Source organism: Chiloscyllium punctatum, chromosome 1, assembly GCF_047496795.1.
Source record: "Chiloscyllium punctatum isolate Juve2018m chromosome 1, sChiPun1.3, whole genome shotgun sequence".
Taxonomy (NCBI): Eukaryota; Metazoa; Chordata; class Chondrichthyes; order Orectolobiformes; family Hemiscylliidae; genus Chiloscyllium; species Chiloscyllium punctatum.
Genome location: NC_092739.1, coordinates 106,221,374 through 106,244,993, shown reverse-complemented (window position 1 = coordinate 106,244,993; position 23,620 = coordinate 106,221,374). Strand labels below are relative to the sequence as shown.

Here is a 23,620-nt window from a genome sequence, read left to right as displayed (position 1 = left end):
ATTACTCCATTAACCACAAAGATATGTGTAATAACTCATCCAGTAGGATGTTGTAGTACTTTAAGCATTGCATCATTTATTCCTTGCTGAATCCATTCTAAGTTATATGACATTGTAATTATGAGGTAATCTATGGATTGTCTTTGTAACTTGTTTGTAATCTGTTTTATGTGACAGGTCTGAAGGCTGGAGGAGCCTCTACAGGTGGCCCTGGCAATACGTTCCACTACACTTTCCATGGTGATCCCCATGCCACTTTTGCATCCTTTTTTGGTGGTTCCAGTCCGTTTGATATTTTCTTTGGCGCTCCAGGACGCTCTAGAATGACTACTGACTTTATTCATGACGACATGGACATTGATGATGATGATGACGACCATGATCCCTTCAATGCATTTAACCATTTTGGTTTCAATGGAATGAATGGATTTCATCGGCGGCATCCAGGTTCCCTCCATACTCGGAGAAAGATACAGGATCCCCCTGTCATTCATGAACTTAGAGTATCCCTTGAAGAAATCTACCATGGTTGTACTAAAAGAATGAAGATCACACGTAGACGGCTGAACCCAGATGGCCGAACCACAAGGACCGAAGACAAGATTCTGAATGTTGTTATTAAAAAAGGTTGGAAAGAGGGCACAAAAATCACGTTCCCCCGGGAAGGTGATGAAACAGCAAACAACATCCCAGCTGATATTGTCTTTATTCTGAAAGACAAACCTCATCTCCATTTCAAGAGAGATGGATCCAATGTAGTTTATGTCGTGAAAGTCACTCTTAGGGAAGTAAGTACAAATATGCTTTCTTTTTTAAACCTATGATTTAGAGGCTATCTTGAAATCATAGAATAGCTACATCAAATCCTTACCGACCCTCTGAGGAGCTTTCCACCACCCCTCCCCAAATCTCTGTAAGCCTGCATTTTCCATGGCTAATCCACTTAGCCTGCACATCCCTGGACACTGGGAAATTTAGCATGGCCAACCCACCTGACATTCACATTTTTGGACTATGCGAGAAAACCTGGAAGAAACCCACACAAAAACAAGGAATGTGTTTGTTGTTTGCACAGTCACCCAAGGGTGGAATTGAACCTGGGTCCCTGACTCTGTGAGACAGTAGTGCTAACCACTGAGCCATTCATGAGCCAGTGAATTGAAAAGCCAGAAGCTGAATTATAACTTTCCACCCAATCATTCAGTAAGGCACACAGCTATTATCACAAACCCATGCTTTTGAAGCTGGTTTGTTACCCGTCCCTTGCTTCGTCCCAATACGCTATCATCTTTCCCTGCACTAGCCCAACCGAGACAGTTATTAACTTGTGACTTGGTTAATCGGCTATGGACCAGCTCGTGAGTTGCCCCATGATTTCATTCACAAACACATTGTTAAAAGGATTTGCAGCTGCAGTTTACATGACCAAGGACTGATTAGGGATAGTCAACATGGCTTTGTGCATTGGAAATCATGTCTCACAAACTTGATTGAGTTTTTTGAAGTAACAAAGAAGATTGAGGGCAGAGCAGTAGATGTGATCTATATGGACTTCAGTAAGGGGTTCGACAAGGTTGCCCAAGGGAGACTGATTAGCAAGGTTAGATCTCATGGAATACAGGGAAAACTAGCCATTTAGATACAGAACTGGCTCAAAGGTAGAAGACAGAGGGTGGTGGTGGAGGGTTGTTTTTCAGACTGGAGGCCTGTGATCAGTGGAGTGCCACAAGGATTGGTGCTGGGACCTCTATTTTTTGTCATATACGTAAATGATTTGGATGCGAGCATAAGAGGTACAGTTAGTAAGTTTGCAGATGACACCAAAATTGGAGGTGTAGTGGACAGCAAAGAGGGTTACCTCCGATTACAACAAGATCTGGACCAGATGGATCAATGGGCTGAGAAGTGGCAGATGAAGTTTAATTCCGATAAATGCGAGGTGCTGCACTTTGAGAAATCAAATCTTAGCAGGACTTCTGCCCTTAATGGTAAGGTCTTGGGGAGTGTTGCTGAACAAGGAGACCTTGGAGTGCAGGTTCATATCTGCTTGTAAGTGGAGTCGCAGGTTGATATGATAGTGAAGAAGGCATTTGGTATGCTTTCCTTTATTGGTCAGACTATTGAGTACAGGAGTTGGGAGGTCATTTCGCGGCTGTACAGGACATTGGTTAGGCCACTGTTGGAATATTGCATGCACTTCTGGTCTCCTTCCTATCGGAAAGATGTTGTGAAACTTGAAAGGGTTCAGAAAAGATTTACATGGATGTTGCCAGGATTGGAGGATTTGAGCTATAGGGAGAGGCTGAACAGGCTGGGGCTGTTTTCCCTGGAGCGTCAGAGGCTAAGGGGTGACCTTATAGAGGTTTACAAAATTATGAGGGGCATGGAGACGATAAATAGACAAAGTCTTTTCACTGGGATCGGGGAGTCCAGAACTATAGGGCATAGGCTTAGGGTGAGAGGGGAAAGATGTAAAAGAGACCTAAGGGGCAACGTTTTCATACAGTGGGTGGTACGTGTATGGAATGAGCTGCCAGAGGATGTGGTGGTGTCTGGTACAATTGCAACATTTAAGGGGCATTTGGATGGGTATATGAATAGGAAGGGTTTGGAGGGATATGGACCAGGAGCTGGCAGGTGGGAAATGTTTGGGTTGGGATATCTGGTCGGCGTGGACAGGTTGGACCGAAGGGTCTGTTTCCATGCTGTACATCTCTATGACTCTATGACCACAATGTTCAAATTTTCACGTTTCCAAATGTGTCACTAACCAACATTTTCCCCCCACCTCTTAACTGTTAGTCAGAAATTTAGCTTGTGTTCCAAGTCTAGTTCCCATCTATTTGCTATGACTGTATCTATAATCACCCTTTTTGTCCTTGGCATCTATACTGTAGAGAAACTGACCCTGGTTGCTATATCTGTAAAGTGCAAAATGAAAATATTAGTCTTTGTTCCACACCTTAGAGTCATAGAGATGTACAGCATAGATACACCCCCTTCAGTCCAACTGGTCCATGTTGACCTGATATCCTAACCTCATAACTCCATAAGGCATTGGATTGGAAGCAAGGCCATTCAGCCCATCGAGTTCACTCTGCCATTTAATCATGGCTGATGGACGTTTCAATTCCACTTACCTGCACTCTCCCCGTACCCCTTAATTCCTTATGAGATCAAGAATTTATCAATCTCTGCCTTGAAGACACCCAACATCCCGGCCTCCACTGCTCTCCAGGGCAATGAATTCTACAGGCCCACCAAGTTCTGGCTGAAGAAATGCCTCCTCATTTCTGTTCTAAATTGACCCCACCTAATTTTAAGACTGTGCCTATGGGTCCTAGTCTCCCCACCTAACGGAAACAACTTCCCAGCGTCCACCCTTTCTAAGCCATGCATTATATCTTGTAAGTTTCTGTTAGATCTCCCCTCAACCTTCTCAACTCTAATAATTACAATCCCAGGATCCTCAGCTGATCGTCATATGTTAGGCCTAATCTCTAAACCCCATGGCCAGCATTTGGCCCATATCCCTCCAAACCCTTCCTATTCATAGCCCCATCCAGGTGCCTTTTAAATGTTGCAGTTGTACTAGCCTCCACTGCTACTGGCAGCTCATTCCATACACGCACCACCCTCTGTCTGAAAAAGTTGCTCCTTGGGTCCCTTTTATATCTTTCCCCTTCAAAGTTTGGGAGAAGATTTGTAGCTCGGGTGCTTGTTGTTGTGGTTCTATCGCCAAGCTGGGAATTTGTGTTGCAAACGTTTCGTCCCCTGCCTAGGTGACATCCTCAGTGCTTGGTAGCCTCCTGTGAAGCGCTTATGTGATGTTTCCTCCGGCATTTATAGTGGCTTGTCTCTGCCGCTTCCGGTTGTCAGTTCCAGCTGTCCGCTGCAGTGGCCGGTATATTGGGTCCAGGTCGATGTGTTTGTTGATAGAATCTGTGGATGAGTGCCATGCCTCTAGGAATTCCCTGGCTGTTCTGTTTGGCTTGCCCTATAATAGTAGTGTTGTCCCAATCGAATTCATGTTGCTTGTCATCTGCATGTGTGGCTACTAAGGATAGCTGGTCGTGTCGTTTCGTGGCTAGTTGGTGTTCAAGGATGCGGATCGTTAGCTGTCTTCCTGTTTTTCCTATGTAGTGTTTTGTGCAGTCTTTGCATGGAATTTTGTACACTACATTGATTTTGCTCAGCATATATCTTTCCCCTCTCACCTAAACCTATGCCCTCTAGTTCTGGACTTCCCCACCCCAGGGAAAAGATCTTGTCTATTTGTCCTAACCATGCCACTCATGATTTTATAAACCTCTAGAAGGTCACCCCTCAGCCTCCGACGCTCCAGGGAAAACAGCCCCAGCCTATTCAATCTCTCCTTACAGCTCAAATCCTCCAACCCTGGCAACATCCTTGCAAATCTTTTCTGAACCCTTTCAAGTTTCACAACATCCTTCTGATAGGAAGGAGACCAGAATTGCACGCAATATTCCAAGAGTGCTCTAACCGAAAAAGGAAAGCATACCACACACCACCACCTTTTATCCTATCTACATGCGACTCTACTTTCAAAGAGCTATGAACCTGTACTCCAAGGTCTCCTTGTTTATCAACACTCCATACCTTTTACCATTAAGTGTATAAGTCCTGCTAAGATTTGCTTTTCCAAAATGCAGCGCCTCACATTTATCTAAATTAAACTCCGTACCCGTTCCTTCACCCACTGGCCCAACTGATCAAGCTCCCATTGCAATCTGAGGTAACCTTCTTCGCTGTCCACTACATCTCCAATTTTGGAGCTATCTGCAGACTTACTATATCTTCTCTGTTCACATCCAAATCATTTATATAAATGATGAAAAGCAGTGGACCCAGCACCAATTCTTGTGGCATTCCACTGGTCACAGGCGTCCAGTCTGAAAAGCAACCCTCCACCACTACCCTCAGTCTTTTACCTTTGAGCCAATTCTGTATCCAAATGGCTAGTTCTCCCTGTATTCCGTGAGATCTGACCTTGCTAACCAGGCTCCCATGACGAACGTTGTCAAACACCTTACTGAAGTTCATATAGATCACATCCACTGCTCTGCCCTCGTCAATCCTCTTTATTACTTCTTAAAACCTCAATCAAGTTCATGAGGCATGATTTACCACCTTCAAATCAGTGTCTACAATTTCATTACACCTAGTGCCAGTTAAAGTTCATGAATCGCAAAAGGCTACAATCCAAGTTTGATGGGTTAACAGGAGGGCAACAGAATATTAGCCTTTATTTCAAAGGCAATGGAGAATGAATGTCAGGGAGTTTTGCCAAAAATCTCCACTGGAATATTGTGAACAGCTTTGGGCACCTTATCTAAGCGAAATATTCTGACATTGGAGGCAATCCAAAGAAGTTTAGATGACCTGAAATCAGGTATAGAGGGACCATCTTACAAGGTGAAGTTGAGTAGATTTGGTCTGTACTCATTGGAGCATTGAAGAATGAGAGGTTACCGTATTGAATTAAGGTTCGTAAAGACAGGGCACATGCAGAATGGCTGCTTTCCCTTGTGGGAGAATCCAGGTCCAGAGGGTGTTATCTCAGAATAAAGGGTTACAAATTTAAGATTTGAATATAAGTGATGAAACCTGTTCAAAGGTGGTAATGAAGGTACTGAAGCTGTGGAATTCTTTATCATAGGGTGCTGTTGAGGCTGAGTCATTAGGCATATTCAAGCTTGAGAGGGACAGACTGATCAATAACTGGGTCAGAGTTTGGGGGCAGGAAATTAAAATTGCGAATTATCAGATCAGCCATGACCAGTCAAGCTGACCCCATGGGCTGAATGAATGATTTCTGCTACCATGCCTTATCTTAATGTGGTTGCCCCATCCAGGTCATTTCTTCAATGACCATTATATATTCATCAACCACACTTGCTTCCTTTTAGTAGAATTTTTAATTAGTGATACTGCGATAATATTCTCTGATATTAAGACAATTGGTGTTTTATAGTCTCATTCTTACCCGATGCCTTTAACACTTGTCAGAATCTTAGAATATTTTGTTGAATAGTTGTAATAATCGAAAAATACAGCGCAGTACAGGCCCTTTTGCCCTCGATGTTGCGCCGATCCAAGCCCACCTAACCTACCCTAGCCCACTATCCTCCATATGCCTATCCAATGCCTGTTTAAATGCCCATAAAGAGGGAGAGTCCACCACTGCTACTGGCAGGGCATTCCATGAACTCACGACTCACTGAGTAAAGAATCTACCCCTAACATCTGTCCTATACCTACCAGCCCTTAATTTAAAGCTATGCCCCCTCGTAATAGCTGACTCCATACGTGGAAAAAGGTTCTCATGGTCAACCCTATCTAAACCCCTAATCATCTTGTACACCTCTATCAAGTCACCCCTAAACCTTCTTTTCTCCAATGAAAACAGTCCCAAGTGCCTCAGCCTTTCCTCATACGATCTTCCTACCATACCAGGCAACATCCTAGTAAACCTCCTTTGCACCCGTTCCAGTGCCTCCACATCCTTCCTATAGTATGGCGACCAAAACTGCACACAATACTCCAGATGCGGCTGCATCAGAGTCTTCTAAAACTGCAACATGACCTCAGGACTCCAGAACTCAATTCCTCTACTAATAAAAGCCAGTACGCCATATACCTCCTTCACCGCACTATTTACCTGGGTGACAACTTTCAGAGATCTGTGTACATGACACCAAGATCCCTCTGCTCATCCACACTACCAAGTATCCGACCATTAGCCCAGTACCCCATCTTTTTGTTACTCATACCAAAGTGAATCACCTCACACTTACCCACGTTGAACTCCATTTGCCACCTTTCTGCCCAGCTCTGCAGCTTATCTATATCCTGCTGTAACCTGACACATCCTTCCTCACTGTCAACAACTCCACAGACTTTCATATCATCCGCAAACTGGCTCACCCAACCTTCTAGCCCCTCCTCCAGGTCATTTATAAAAATGACAAACAGCAATGGTCCCAAAACAGATCCTTGCGGAACACCGCTAGTAACTGCACTCCAGTTGCAAAATGAACCTTTACCATCAACTACTACTCTCTGTCTTCTTCCAGCCAGCCAATTCCTAATCCAAACCTCCAACTCAACCTCAATGCCATAACTCCGTATTTTTTGCAGTAGCCTACCATGGGGAACCTTATCGAATGCCTTACTAAAATCCATATACACCACATCTGCCACTTTACCCTCATCCACCTCCTTAGTCACCTTCTCAAAGAATTCAATAAGGTTTGTGAGGCACGACCTGTCCTTCACAAAACCATGCTGACTATCCTTGATCACATTATTCCTATCCAGATGTTCATCAATCCTATCCCTTACAATTCTCTCTAAGACTTTGCCCACAACAGAAGTGAGGCTCACAGGTCTATAGTTACTAGGGTTATCCCTACTCCCCTTCTTGAACAAGGGAACCACATTTGCTATCCTCCAGTCCTCTGGCACTATTCCTGTAGACAACGTGGACATAAAAATCAAGGCCAATGGCTCTGCAATCTCCTCTCTTGCTTCCCAGAGGATCCTAGGATAAATGCCATCAGGCCCAGGGGACTTATCTATTTTCACCCTTTCCAGAATTTCCAACACCTCTTCCCAACATACCTCAAAGCCGTCCATTCTAATTAATTGTGACTCAGTATTCACATCGGCAACAATGTCCTGTTCCTGAGTGAATACTGACGAAGAGTATTTATTCAGTGTCTCCCCAATCTCTTCAGCCTCCATATGCAACTTCCCACTACTATCCTTGACTGGACCTATTCCTACCCTAGTCATTCTTTTATTCCTGACCTACCTATAGGAAGCCTTTGGGTTTTCCCTAATCCTACCAACTAAGGACTTTTCATGTCCCCTCCTTGCTGTTCTTAGCTCTCTCTTCAGATCCTTCCTGGCTACCTTATAACTCTCAATCGCCCCAATTGAACCTTCACGCCTCATCTTTACATAGGCCGCCCTCTTCCCTTTAACAAGGGATTCCAATTCCTTATTAAACCACGGCTTCCTCACACAACCCTTTCCTCCCTGCCTGACAGGTACATACTTATCAAGGACACTCAATAGTTGCTCCTTGAACAAGCTCCACATATCAATTGCGCCCTTGCCTTGAAGCCTACTTTTCCAAGCCACGCATCCTAAGTCGTGCCTCACCGCATCATAATTTCCCTGCCCCAGCTATAACTCTTGCCCTGCAGTGCACACTTATCCCTCTCCATCACTAGAGTAAAAGTCACTGAATTGTGGTCACTGTCCCCAAAGTCCCCTACCTCCAATTCTAACACCTGGCCTGGTTCGTTACCCAGAACCAAATCCAGTGTGGCCTCACCTCTTGTTGACCTGTCTACATATTGTGTCAGGAAACCCTCCTGCACACATTGGACAAACACCGACCCATCTAACGAACTCGAGCTATAGCTTTCCCAGTCAATATCAGGAAAGTTAAAGTCCCCCATAACAACCACCCTATTACTTCCACTCTTCTCCTGAATCATCCTCGCAATCCTTTCTTCTACATCTCTCGGACTATTAGGAGGCCTGTAGAAAACTCCTAACAGGGTGACCTCACCTTTCCTATTCCTAACCTCAGCCCAAACTACCTCAGGTGGCGAGTCTTCATCCATCGTCCTTTCCACCGCTGTAATACTATCTTTGACAAGCAATGCCACATCTCCCCCTCTTTTACCCCCACCTCTGACCCTACTAAAACATTTAAACTCTGGAACCTGCAACAGCCAATCCTGTCCCTGTTTTACCCATGTCTCCGTAATAGCCACAACATCGAAATCCCAGGTACCAACCCACGCTGCAAGTTCACCTACCTTATTTCGTATACTTCTTGCATTGAAGTATACACACTTCAAGCCACTTTCCTGTTTTACAGGCACCCTCCTTTTGAGATTGATGCCATGTTCCTAACCGCCCTACACTCCCGGTCCTGCACCCTAAAGCTACAATCTAGGTTCCCATGCCCCTGCAGAGCTGGTTTAACCCCCCCCCCCCTCCCCCCAAGGATACTGGTGCCCCTCAGGTTCAGGTGTAGACCATCCTGTTTATAGAGGTCCCACCTTCCCCAGAAGGAACCCCAGTTATCCAGATACCGGAATCCCTCCCTCCTGCACCATCCCTGTAGCCACGCATTTAACTGTTTTCTCTCCCTATTCCTTGACTCTCTATTACGTGGCACGGGTAACAAACCAGAGACAACAACTCTGTTTGTTCTAACTCTGAGCTTCCAACCTAGCTCCCTGAAAGCCTGCCTAACATCCTCAGCCCTCTTCCTACCTATGTCACTGGTGCCAATGTGGACCATGACTTCGGGCTGCTCCCCCTCCCCCTTAAGGACCCGGAAAACACAATCAGAGACGTCACGTACCCTTGCACCTGGGAGGCAACATACCAAACGTGAGTCACGCCCCCGCAAAACCGCCTATCTGTGCCCCGAACTATCGAGTCCCCAATAACTATTTGAGTGGGAGCAGCGGCCGAGGAAAAACGAACCCGGGAGACTACAGCTAAGGTAAGACAGTTTGTTTCAAAATTACTTACCTGTAGCGGGCAGCGGAAGTGAGGTTGGAGCGCATAGCTGGGCGGGAAGGTAAGTGATTAGTATTTGAGTGGGTGTGTTCTAGACCCCAGGTTATTGACTCAGTGTTCTTGTTTTTGGAGACAGTGTACAGTCATGGCAGCACAGGCGGTGGAATGTTCCTCCTGCAGGATGTTTGAGGTAGGGGTGACCACCGATACTCCTGCCGACTTCGTGTGCAGGAAATGCAGTCAGATCCTGATCCTCACCGAACGAGTTAGGGAACTGGAACTGGAACTGGATGAGCTGAGGATTATTCGAGAGGCTGAGAGGGTGATCGATAGAAGCTACAGGGACATAGTTACGCCAGAGAACAGAGGTAGCTGGGTAACAGTTAGAGGTGGGAAGGGGAAGAAACAGGCAGTGCAGGGTTCCCCTGTAGTCGTTCCCCTAAACAATAAGTATGCAGCTTTGGAAACTGTTGGGGGGGACAGCCTTGCAGGTGTAAGCTGCAGTGAAGGGGTCTGTGGCTCTGAGATTCAGAAGGGAAAGGGGGAGAAGAAGAGAGCGCTAGTTATAGGGGACTCTCTAGTTAGAGGGACGGACAGGCGGTTCTGTGGACATGGGCGAGACTCTCGGATGGTTTGTTGCCTCCCGGGTGCTAGGGTCCGAGACGTCTCGGACCGTGTCTTCAGAATCCTTAAGGGGGAGGGTGTGCAGCCAGAAGTCGTGGTACACATTGGCACCAACGACATAGGTAGGAAGAGGGGCGGGGAGGTCATTCAAGAGCTCAAGGAGTTAGGCTGGAAGCTAAAAGCTAGGACAGACAGAGTCGTCATCTCTGGGTTGTTGCCGGTGCCACGTGACAGAGAGGCAAAGAATAGGGAGAGAGTGCAGTTGAACACGTGGCTGCAAGGATGGTGTAGGAGGGAGGGCTTCAGATATTTGGACAATTGGACTGCATTCTGGGGAAGGTGGGACCTGTATAAACAGGACGGGTTGCACCTGAACCAGAAGGGCACCAATATCCTGGGGGGTAGGTTTGCTAGCACTCTTCGGGGGGGTTTAAACTAATTTGGCAGGGGGATGGGATCCGGACTTGTAGTCCAGCAAGTAAGCTAGCGGTGTGTCAGGATGTCCAAGACTGTAGGGAGGCTGTGGAGAAGGTAGCACTGACAGGGACTACTTACGGACACAGAGATGGGCTCAAGTGCGTATACTTCAATGCAAGGAGTATCAGAAATAAGGTGGGTGAACTTAAGGCATGGATCGGTACCTGGGACTACGATGTTGTAGCCATCACGGAAACATGGATAGATGAGGGACAGGAATGGCTGTTGGAGGTTCCTGGTTACAGATGTTTCAGTAAGATTAGGGAGGGTGGTAAAAAAGGAGGGGGGGTGGCATTGCTAATTAGAAATGGTATAACGGCTGCAGAAAGGAAGTTTGAGGGAGATCTGCCTCTGGAGGTAGTATGGGCTGAAGTCAGAAATAGGAAAGGTGCAGTCACCTTGTTGGGTGTTTATTATAGGCCCCCCAATAGCAGCAAAGATGTGGAGAAACAGATTGGGAAACAGATTTTGGAAAGGTGCAGAAGCCACAGGGTCGTAGTCATGGGCGACTTCAACTTCCCAAATATTGATTGGAAGCTCTTTAGATCAAGTAGATTGGATGGGGCGGTGTTTGTGCAGTGTGTCCAGGAAGCTTTTCTAACGCAGTATGTAGATTGTCCAACCAGAGGGGAGGCCATATTGGATTTGGTACTCGGTAACGAACCGGGACAAGTGGTGGGCTTGTTAGTGGGTGAACATTTTGGTGATGGCGACCACAATTCTGTCACTTTCACCTTGGTTATGGAGAGGTATAGGTGCACACAACAAGGAAGTTTTTACAATTGGGGGAAGGGAAATTACGATGCTGTAAGACAGGATTTGAGGAGCATACGTTGGGAGCATAGGCTGTCAGGGAAGGATGTGGTGGAAATGTGGGACTTTTTCAAGGAGCAGATACGACGTGTCCTTGATATGTATGTACCGATCAGGCAGGAAAGAAATGGTCGTGTGAGGGAGCCTTGGTTGACGAGGGAGGTTGAATGTCTAGTAAAGAGGAAGAAGGAGGCTTACATAAGGTTGAGGAAACAAGGTTCAGACAGAGCAGTGGAGGGATACAGGATAGCCAGAAGGGACCTGAAGAAAGGGATTAGGAGAGCTAAGAGAGGGCATGAAAAATCCCTGGCGGATAGGATCAAGGATAACCCCAAGGCATTCTATGCGTATGTGAGAAACCTGAGAATGACGAGAACGAGGGTAGGTCCGATCAAGGACAGTGGTGGGAGACTGTGTATTGAGTCGGAAGAGATAGGAGAGGTCTTGAACAAGTACTTCTCTTCAGTATTTACGAACGAGAGGGACTGTATTGTTGAAGAGGAGAGTGTGAAACGGACAGATAAGCTAGAAGAGATATCTGTTAGGAAGGAAGATGTGTTGGACATTTTGAACAACTTGAGGATAGACAAGTCCCCCGGGCCTGACGGGATATATCCTAGGATTATGTGGGAAGCAAGAGAGGAAATTGCAGTACCGTTGGCAATGATCTTCTCGTCTTCACTGGCAACGGGGGTGGTACCAGGGGACTGGAGAGTAGCGAATGTTGTGCCCCTGTTCAAAAAAGGGAATAGGGATAACCCCGGGAATTACAGGCCAGTTAGTCTTACTTCTGTGGTAGGCAAAGTAATGGAAAGGGTACTGAGGGATAGGATTTACGAGTATCTGGAACGGCACTGCTTGATTAGGGACAGCCAGCACGGATTTGTGAAGGGTAGGTCTTGCCTTACAAGTCTTATTGAATTCTTCGAGGAGGTGACCAAGCATGTGGATGAGGGTAGAGCAGTGGATGTAGTGTACATGGATTTTAGTAAGGCATTTGATAAGGTTCCCCATGGTAGGCTTATGCGGAAAGTCAGGAGGCATGGGATAGAGGGAAATTTGGCCAATTGGATAGAAAACTGGCTAACCGGTCGAAGTCAGAGAGTGGTGGTAGATGGTAAATATTCAGCATGGAGTCCAGTTACAAGTGGAGTTCTGCAGGGATCAGTTCTGGGCCCTCTGCTGTTTGTAATTTTTATTAATGACTTAGATGAGGGAGTCGAAGGGTGGGTCAGTAAATTTGCAGATGATACAAAGATAGGTGGAGTTGTGGACAGTGAGGAGGGCTGTTGTCGGCTGCAGAGGGACTTAGATATGATGCAGAGCTGGGCTGAGGAGTGGCAGATGGAGTTCAACCCTGCCAAGTGTGAAGTTGTCCATTTTGGAAGAACAAATAAGAATGCGGAATACAGGGTTAATGGTAGGGTTCTTGGTCAGGTGGAGGAACAGAGGGATCTTGGGGTCTATGTACATAGATCTTTGAAGGTTGCCACTCAGGTGGATAGAGTTTGTAAGAAGGCCTATGGAGTATTATCGTTCATTAGCAGAGGGATTGAATTCAAGAGTCGTGAGGTGATGTTGCAGCTGTACAGGACTTTGGTTAGGCCACATTTGGAGTACTGTGTGCAGTTCTGGTCGCCTCACTTTAGGAAAGATGTGGAAGCTTTGGAGAGGGTGCAGAGAAGATTTACCAGGATGTTGCCTGGAATGGAGAGTAGGTCATACGAGGATAGGTTGAGAGTTCTCGGCCTTTTCTCGTTGGAACGGCGAAGGATGAGGGGTGACTTGATAGAGGTTTATAAGATGATCAGAGGAATAGATAGAGTAGACAGTCAGAAACTTTTTCCACGGGTACAACAGAGTGTTACAAGGGGACATAAATTTAAGGTGAAGGGTGGAAGGTATAGGGGAGATGTCAGGGGTGGGTTCTTCACCCAGAGAGTGGTGGGGGCATGGAATGCGCTGCCCGTGGGAGTGGTAGAGTCAGATTCATTGGCGACCTTTAAGCGGCATTTGGATAGGTACATGGATGGGTGCTTAATCTAGGATAGAAGTTCGGCACAACATCGTGGGCCGAAGGGCCTGTTCTGTGCTGTATTGTTCTATGTTCTATGTTCTATGTTCTATTGCTCTGCTCTTCTCCACCCTTCCCTTCTGAGCAACGGGGACAGGCTCTGTGCCAGAATCCTGAACCCCATTACTTACCCCGGTAAGTCATTCCCTCCCACAAGTATCCAAAACGGTATACTTGTTCTTGTGGGGAACGGCCGCAGGGGATCCCTGCACTGGCTGCTTCCTCCCAGTCCCCCTCACTGTCACCCATCTGTCTGCAATCTTTGGAGTTACTACTTCCCTAAAGCCTCCCGAATGATCCTAAGTTCATCCAACTCCAGCTCCAGTTCCCTAACACGGTCTTGGAGGAGCTGGAGATGGGTGCACTTCCTGCAAGTAAATGCTGTGATTGAGAGAACAATTATATTATCATGTCCTTTTGTCTATTTTCCATGTAAAGCTGCTTAACTACAATGGTATTTCACTATAGACTACATTAGCACTAAGAAAGTGGGGTACTCCAGATACTTTGCATGGAATCACCACTCCTAATGACTTCAGTGTGTTGTCATCCCCAATCCTGAAATAATTGAACCTTCAAATTTTACTTTGATCCTTAATGAGGATTTCTTGTGGTACAGCAATAGACGAGAGATAATCACACGAGGAGGCCCAGAGGTGTGAATTACCACCTTTGAACAGGTTAATTAGAAAATCTTTTCTTTGATCCTTAATACTGAGTCTAAATAATACTTTGTATTACTGATCTTTTCCACATACAGTGGTTGTGACTTTTACAGCCATAGCGAGATTAAATGAATCCATGGCTAATCCTGTCATTACCAGAATAAAGCTTCTTGTAACTAGTATAATGCCTTAAAATTGATCATTGTCATAATCAACTTTCAAATTCTGTGTCTTGCATCACTTCAAAACCCTGCTGTTCTACTTTGGACAAATCATAATGTAATGATATTTTGAATCACATCTAAACACCTGTCAATTGTCCCATGGACAACCCTGAGGTTTATTAGTCTATTTTTATTGATCCAGTCTTGTCTTATCATATTTTAAAATTGACTTTATCTTGATTCATTCTGTCTGTCACCTTTTTTGTTGAACTGATGTCACCAACCCCTACCTGAAAAATTTTGAAAAGCCACCTGTCCCATTTACTCCGATAAGGCTGCTGGAAATGATTTTTGTTTGCTGACGCTGCAGTTAAAACCAGGACCTGATCTTGAAGTGACACCTGAATAATCCAGCAATTCAAATATGAACACCAGCTATCACTAAATTGATTTTTTTTTTGTTCCCCCACCCTACCCAGGTTTTTCTGCACTTCTGTTGTCCATGATATATTTATATAAGTTTGATCATGTTTCAAAGTCATGGTTCATTGATCATCTTTTTTGTAAATTTGAACCATGAAGTTTATAGAAAATCCAAAGCTTTACCAGCATCTAAATGACTGGTATCCAGCTGGCAAAATACTTGATTTCACTTCTGTTAAGAAGTGACAGTGCCTAAGGTATACCTTCTTTTCCCTCTTGTTAAGAATGTAACCATGTCCTTGTCCTTGTACATGCTTCATGGTTCCACTGTCATAAGGTTTAATTTGGAGAATATTAGTAGGTAATCATACCCTAACAATTTACACTTGTTTTCAGCCATGTTTGTTTTGAGTAACTCATGACGAGAACGAGGGTAGGTCCGATCAAGGACAGTGGTGGGAGACTGTGTATTGAGTCGGAAGAGATAGGAGAGGTCTTGAACAAGTACTTCTCTTCAGTATTTACGAACGAGAGGGACCGTATTGTTGAAGAGGAGAGTGTGAAACGGACTGATAAGCTAGAAGAGATACCTGTTAGGAAGGAAGATGTGTTGGACATTTTGAACAACTTGAGGATAGACAAGTCCCCCGGGCCTGACGGGATATATCCTAGGATTATGTGGGAAGCAAGAGAGGAAATTGCAGTACCGTTGGCAATGATCTTCTCGTCTTCACTGGCAACTGGGGTGGTACCAGGGGACTGGAGAGTAGCGAATGTTGTGCCCCTGTTCAAAAAAGGGAATAGGGATAACCCCGGGAATTACAGGCCAGTTAGTCTTACTTCTGTGGCAGGCAAAGTAATGGAAAGGGTACTGAGGGATAGGATTTACGAGTATCTGGAAAGACACTGCTTGATTAGGGACAGCCAACAAGGATTTGTGAAGGGTAGGTCTTGCCTTACAAGTCTTATTGAATTCTTCGAGGAGGTGACCAAGCATGTGGATGAGGGTAGAGCAGTGGATGTAGTGTACATGGATTTTAGTAAGGCATTTGATAAGGTTCCCCATGGTAGGGTTATGCGGAAAGTCAGGAGGCATGGGATAGAGGGAAATTTGGCCAATTGGATAGAAAACTGGCTAACCGGTCGAAGGCAGAGAGTGGTGGTAGATGGTAAATATTCAGCATGGAGTCCAGTTACAAGTGGAGTTCCGCAGGGATCAGTTCTGGGTCCTCTGCTGTTTGTAATTTTTATTAATGACTTAGAGGAGGGAGTCGAAGGGTGGGTCAGTAAATTTGCAGATGATACAAAGATAGGTGGAGTTGTGGACAGTGAGGAGGGCTGTTGTCGGCTGCAGAGGGACTTAGATAGGATGCAGAGCTGGGCTGAGGAGTGGCAGATGGAGTTCAACCCTGCCAAGTGTGAGGTTGTCCATTTTGGAAGAACAAATAAGAATGCGGAATACAGGGTTAATGGTAGGGTTCTTGGTCAGGTGGAGGAACAGAGGGATCTTGGGGTCTATGTACATAGATCTTTGAAGGTTGCCACTCAGGTGGATAGAGTTTGTAAGAAGGCCTATGGAGTATTATCGTTCATTAGCAGAGGGATTGAATTCAAGAGTCGTGAGGTGATGTTGCAGCTGTACAGGACTTTGGTTAGGCCACATTTGGAGTACTGTGTGCAGTTCTGGTCGCCTCACTTTAGGAAAGATGTGGAAGCTTTGGAGAGGGTGCAGAGAAGATTTACCAGGATGTTGCCTGGAATGGAGAGTAGGTCGTACGAGGATAGGTTGAGAGTTCTCGGCCTTTTCTCGTTGGAACGGCGAAGGATGAGGGGTGACTTGATCGAGGTTTATAAGATGATCAGAGGAATAGATAGAGTAGACAGTCAGAAACTTTTTCCCCGGGTACAACAGAGTGTTACAAGGGGACATAAATTTAAGGTGAAGGGTGGAAGGTATAGGGGAGATGTCAGGGGTGGGTTCTTTACCCAGAGAGTGGTGGGGGCATGGAATGCGCTGCCCGAGGGAGTGGTAGAGTCAGATTCATTGGCGACCTTTAAGCGGCATTTGGATAGGTACATGGATGGGTGCTTAATCTAGGATAGAAGTTCGGCACAACATCGTGGGCCGAAGGGCCTGTTCTGTGCTGTATTGTTCTATGTTCTATGTTCTATGTTCTATTACAATTTGTATCTTTTGATGGGCGAGAGAACATTTTCTTGGTTTCTAATCTTTATCTTAGGCAACTACTATCTGCTGCTGCTTTATACTTTTGAGAGCCAGAAGGTGAAATAGAAAACTGTACAATGAGCTTCACTTGATACTAGATTTCTTTTTAGTGCGCAATACTACAAATGTCTCCATCAGTGTTAAGTAAGGAGAGGCAGAAGAGACTTGGAAGAGATATCTGGGAATCACAGATCACTGAAGTAGATTGTTGAGATTTCGAGCCATTTTAAATTACTGAGTTCTTAATAATTGTCTCAGGCAACTGACTGTGTGGAGATTGCATGTTCTCCCCGTGTCTGCATGGATTTATTCCAGGTGCTCCGCTTTCCTCCCACAGTCCAAAGATGTGTAGGTCAGGTGAATTGGCCATGCTAAATTGCTTGTAGTGTCAAGTAAGGGGTAAATGTAGGGGTATGGGTGGGTTGCGCTTCGGCGGGTCGGTGTGGACTTGTTGGGCCGAAGGGCCTGTTTCCACACTGTAATGTAATCTAATCTAATCTAAAAAAAAGTTGAGACATGAACAATCTAAAAAGATAGGAAAAGCGTACATTAATTTGATAAGGGGATCAAGTGTTATGGGAAGAATGCAGAAGTATAGAATTGAAAAACATCAATTATGATCAAAAGATGGAGAAGACTGCATGCCTAATTCTGCTGCTATATCTAATAGTCTTGAATCTTATGGACCCTTGATGGCAAAAAATATTTACATTTCGCACAATATTCCAGATGTGTTGTCATCAAGGCCCTGTACCTCCTTGTTCCTGTACTTGAACCCTCTTGCACTAAAGACCAACAATCCATTTGGTTTCCTAACTGCATGCTGTAAATCTAAAGTGTTTAACTCTCCAATTTGCAGAAGAGTGTATCACTTCAAATTCTCGCTGTTCTTTGATACTTTTAAGGCGAAGTTTTACTTGCTCCAATAACTAATGATGCCACATTTGTAATCAAAACGAAGATGTATGGGGCAATCTTTTCATGCAGAGGTTGGTACATGTATGGAATGAGCTGCCAGAGGAAGTGGGGGAGGAGGGTTTGGTAAAGAAAACGAAGGAAGCACATGTCAGGTATAGACAGGACAGATCGAGTGAATCCTTAGAGTATAAAGGAAGTAGGAGTATACTTAAGAGGGAAGTCAGGAGGGCAAAAAGAGGACATGAGGTAGCTTTGGCAAATGGAATTAAGGAGAATCCAAAGGGTTTTTACAAATACATTAAGGTCATAAGGGTAACTAGGGAGAGAATAGGGCCCCTCAAAGATCAGCAAGTCGGCCTTTGTGTGGAGCCGCTGAAAATGGGGGAGATACTGAATGAATATTTTGCATCAGTAATTACTGTGGAAAAGGATATGGAAGATATAGACTGTAGGGAAATAGATGGTGACATCTTGTAAAATGTCCAGATGACAGAGGAGGAAGTGCTGGATGTCTTGAAACGGTTAAAGGTGGATAAATCCCCAGGAACTGATCAGATATACCTGAGAACTCTGTGGGAAGCTGGAGAAGTGATTGCTCAGCCTCTTGCTGAGATATTTGTATCATCGATAGTCACAGGTGAGGTGCTGGAAGATTGGAGGTTGGCAAATGTGGTGCCACTGTTTAAGAAGGGCAGTAAAGATAAGCCAGGGAACTATAGACCGGTGAGCCTGACCTCAGTAGTGGGCAAGTTGTTGGAGGGAATCCTGAGGGACAGGATGTACATTTATTTGGAAAGGCAAGGACTGATTAGAGATAGTCAATATGACTGTGCGTGGCAATCATGTCTCACAAACTTGATTGAGTTTTTTGAAGAAGTTAAAAAAGAAGGTTGATGAGGGCAGAGCAGTAGATGTGATCTTTATGGACTTCAGTAAGGGGTTTGACAAGGTTCCCCATGGGAGACTGATTAGCAAGGTTAGATCTCATGGAATACAGGGAAAACTAGCCATTTAGATACAGAACTGGCTCAAAGGTAGAAGACAGGGGTTGGTGGTGGAGGGTTGTTTTTCAGACTGGAGGCCTGTGATCAGTGGAGTGCCACAAGGATTGGTGCTGGGTCCTCTACTTTTTGTCATTTACATAAATGATTTGGATGTGAGCATAAGAGATACAGTTAGTAAGTTTGCAGATGACACCAAAATTGGAGGTCAAGTGGACAGAGAAGGGGGTTACCTCCGATTACAACAAGATCTGGACCAGATGGGTCAATGGGCTGAGAAGTGGCAGATGAAGTTTAATTCCGATAAATGCGAGGTGCTGCATTTTGGGAAAGCAAACCTTAGCAGGACTTATACGCTTAATGATCAAGTCCTAGGGTGTGTTGCTGAACAAGGAGACCTTGGAGTGCAGGTTCATAGTTCCTTGAAAATGGAATCACAGGTAGATAGGATAGTGAAGAAGGCGTTTGGTATATTTTCCTTTATTGGTCAGACTATTGAGTACAGGAGTTGGGAGGTCATGTTGCGGCTGTACAGGACATTGGTTAGGCCACTGTTGGAATATTGCATGCAATTCTGGTCTCCTTCCTATCGGAAAGATGTTGTGAAACTTGAAAGGGATCAGAAAAGATTTACAAGGATGTTGCCAGGATTGGAGGATTTGAGCTATAGGGAGAGGCTGAACAGGCTGGGGCTGTTTTCCCTGGAGCGTCTAAGGCTGAGGGGAGACCTTCTAGAGGTTTACAAAATTATGAGGGGCATGGATAGGATAAATAGACAAAGTATTTTCTTTGGGGTCAGGGGGTGCAGAACCGGAGGGCATAGGTTTAGGGTGAGAGGGGAAAGATATAAAAGAGACCTAAGGGGCAACTTTTTCACGCAGAGGGTGGTACGTGTATGGAATGAGCTGCCAGAGGATGTGGTGGAGGCTGGTACAATTGCAACATTTTAAGAGGCATTTGGATGGGTATATGAATAGGAAGGGTTTGGAGGGATATTGGTCGGGATATCGGCAGGTGGGACTAGTTTGGGTTGTGATATCTGGTCGGCGTGGACAGGTTGGACTGAAGGGTCTGTTTCCATGTTTTACATCTGTATGACTCTATGACTCTAGTACGATTGCGACATTTAAAAGGCATCAGGACGGGGGATTCAAGATGGCGGCAACCTAGTAAGTCTGCCCTGCTGAACTCCTGAACCAGAACCCAGACAAAGTCGTGCACTTACCCACCCTTTATTAACCAATGTGTTAGAAATAGGTACTTTTTGACCTCCAGAATCATTCAGTTTTAGTTTAAAATAGTTAAGAAAATGACTGGCAAAAGGGAAGGGACCGCAAGGATCGCAGCAAGCAGGACACCCCCGCTGCGACAATGGACAGGCCCACAGCCGCCGCGTCGGCCTCCACGATCGGTCCAGGTGACTTACCTGTGGATCAGGGTCTGGTCTCGGATTCAGTGATGGAGGAGACCCGGACCAGGCCGGAACCAATCTCTGTCATGCTGCAGAAGCATGACCAGGAGATCCTCCGTCTCTAGCACCTTGTCGTGGATGTGGAGCAATGGAATCCTTGGCACGTCGAGTCCAGGCCATGGAATGGGCTTTGGAGGAGCAGGTTGACAGTCTCAAATTGAGGCTGTCGGAAGAACATCCGGCTGGTGGGGCTTCCAGAATGGGAGGAGGAAGACCAGGGGTTGTGAATGTATATTCTGCATTTCCCCCCACCTCCTCCCCCCCCCCCCCCTCCCCAGCCCCCGCCAACCCTGGCAATCCCTTCAAATTTTTAACAGATATGCTTTCCATGTTGATGGCCTTGGGGTGTGTCAATAAGTATAGGGGGACACTTTAATCGACTTATTGACCCCAAAGTGAACAGGATGCTTAGGGGCCTTGTGGGTATGTCCCCGCAATCCAGGCAGTTGGTGGACCTGAACAGAGAGCTGGGGTTGGTGGATGTGTGGGAAATGTCTTCACGCTGAAGAGAGGGATTTCACCTTTTTCTCTAATCCATATAAATGTTATACCAGAATTGATATGTTTCTTTTTTGTCCCATCGACTTTTTTGAATTCGGTGCCATCTTGCAGAATTGGGAACATCGCCATTTCCGACCATGCAGCAGTGTACATGGAGGTCAAGGCCAGTAGTAACAGGGCAGGCTCGCGGCACTGGCACATGTTATCCTTCAGGAGGAAAGGATCCAAGTTTATAGAGTATTTTTCGCAGGAATTTAAAATCTTTTGGGATGTTAATTTGGGTACAGCCAGTAATCTGTCTGCTCTGGGAGACAGGCAAGGCCTATGCACGTGGTTGATTATTTCTTACTCCGTAACCCAGAAACAACAGAGGGGAGAGCAGCAGCGTTTGCTCGAGGCTCATCTGAAGGCACCTGAGACAGCATACTTTGAGAAACCGTCTGTAACCAAAATGCAGTGGATTACAGTCCTCAGGGCTACTTTGAATGCTGCGCTCACCCAGACAGCAAAGAGGGAAATCTCTGTTGTGAAACTGAGGTTATTTGAGTATGGTATCAAACTTGCCAGAAAGAAGAATGCCCCCCCCAGTCTATCACATCCATCAGAGAGAGTGCTGGTACTCTTACTTGCAATGCCAAAAAGATTAATGCAGCATTTAGGAAGTTCTACTCTGAGCTGTACCGGTCGGAGGGCTGTGAAAACAGATTGAAGAAGATGGAATTCTTTTTTAAAACCCTGGATCTTCCAGGTGTAACTTCAGAGCAGGGTGTCTCTTCTGAATGCCTCCTGACGATCCAAGAAATACAGGAGGCGGTGAGACAGCTCCAGCGTGGTAAAGCGAACGGCCCAGACGGATTTCAAAGTGAGTTTGATAAGGAGTTTGTAGACATGCTGGCTAAGCTACTGTTGAATATGTGCAACTGCTCGTACAGTCAGGACTGCCTCCCATCCTCTGGGAGAAGAAAATACTTCTCTTATCCTCAAGAAAGGGAAAGCCCCAGAGAATTGCACTTCATACAGGCCCATATCGTTACTGAACGTGGATTTTAAAATTCTGACAAAAATGCTGGCGTTAAGGTTGGAGAGGGTTTTGCCCTTCATTGTAAAGGAGAACAAGACAGGTTTTATTAAGGGTCATGCCAGCAAGGGTCGATTCCAAGCTTGGTAGTCTCCCTGGATGCAGAGAAAGTGTTTGACCGGAGGGAGTGGCTGTACCTCTTTTATGTACTGAAGCGATTTGGTCTTGAAGGTGTTTTTGTCAGGTGGGTGGCAGTGTTACATAGTGACCTGAGAACAGCAGTTCTTGCTAATGGTTAACAGTCAGATCATTTTAGTATCGGCAGAGGCAGCCAACAAGGGCTCGTTGCTATTAGGTACACTAATAGCATACCTAGTGATTGAGCTGCTGGCAGAGGCCATCCAGAGGGACCCCAATATAATTGCTCCGAAGGTAGGGTCAGGCAGGCATAAGATCACCCTTTACACAGATGACATTATTCTCTTTTTAACTGATCCAATGACATCTGTGCCCTGTTTAATACAAGTGATTAATCTATTTGGTTTGTTTTCGGAGTATAAAATTAATTTAGTGAAGACAGAGGCCATGCCTGTGGAGGTGGGGGGGGCCTTACTAGAATATCCGATCTTGGGAATGGAACCCAAGACGGTCACAGGGAGTTTCCTGTACTTTTATCATCCCAGCCTTCAATCAATTACATAAAGCTAATTTTGTGCAGTTGCTAGAGAAGATAAGGCAGGATTTTTGGCGCTGGGAGGATCTTCCAACAAGAGGGAATTTTGGTTGGGTAGAATAGCTCTGGTCAAAATGAATGTTCTTCCTCACTTATTATATCCCATGCAAATGCTCTCTTTGATGCTGCTTAGGCAAGCACTACAGAGGCTTTACAGTTGGCTTGGATCTTTCATTTGGCACCATAGGCGGCCTCTTATTAAGCTGGCCAATTGCAGCTTCCGCAGGGGATGGGAGGTTTGGATTTCCCGGACTTTAAGAAATATCAATTGAGTTCCTTACTATCCTATGTGGCTGAGCAGACTTGGCAGGACTGCAGCCAATCTGGTTGGAGATTGATGAGGGGGCATTTTGCCAGGGAAGCCTCAGTTTGTTGTTTATGGACAAGATGAAGACTATTATGGACCATTGCAGAAACCCAATTGTCCTTAACACAGTTAATGCATGGAGAATGATGCGACAAGGTGAGGGCAACTTTCAAAAAACTTCCTCTTTCACTCCCATAATAGGAATGTTAAGATTCCAGCCAGGGTCGATAGACTCTGGCTTTAAGATCTGGAGTCTCCTGTTTGGGAGATTTATTTGATGGGGAGGTCATGATGTATATAGCCACAAACACCTGCCTGTTCCCTTTAATTATTGAAACATCTGGCACTATTGCACTTCCTTTTTTGCCCTCCCATCCCTTACAACAGAGGCATTCTTAAAACCATAAATGTGATTCTGACTGCCTCGTCATCAGCTTCAAAACAGACAAACTATTTGTGAACGGGACTCCAGGCAACTCCTGCAGTACCGGTCTTCTTCCTTTGAACTGTTTGGTAGTCACCCATTCCCTTTCTCCCTCAGGCACTTAAGCTATGATGTGACCTGTCTGAATGTGCTATCCAGCTATCTCTTAGGGTCAAAGTCATACAACGTGGAAGCAGACTCTTCAGT

General features: G+C 45.5%; 1 protein-coding gene across 1 annotated transcript in view; it reads left to right on the top strand.

Moving 5' to 3' along the window:
* dnajb5 (DnaJ heat shock protein family (Hsp40) member B5) overlaps window positions 1–23,620 on the top strand; it is an 86,945-nt gene that overhangs the window by 44,640 nt on the left and 18,685 nt on the right. The window contains exon 3 of the mRNA XM_072571747.1: window positions 178–788. Within this exon, the coding sequence (XP_072427848.1) occupies window positions 178–788 (611 nt within the window). The remainder of the gene's footprint in view (window positions 1–177; window positions 789–23,620) is intronic.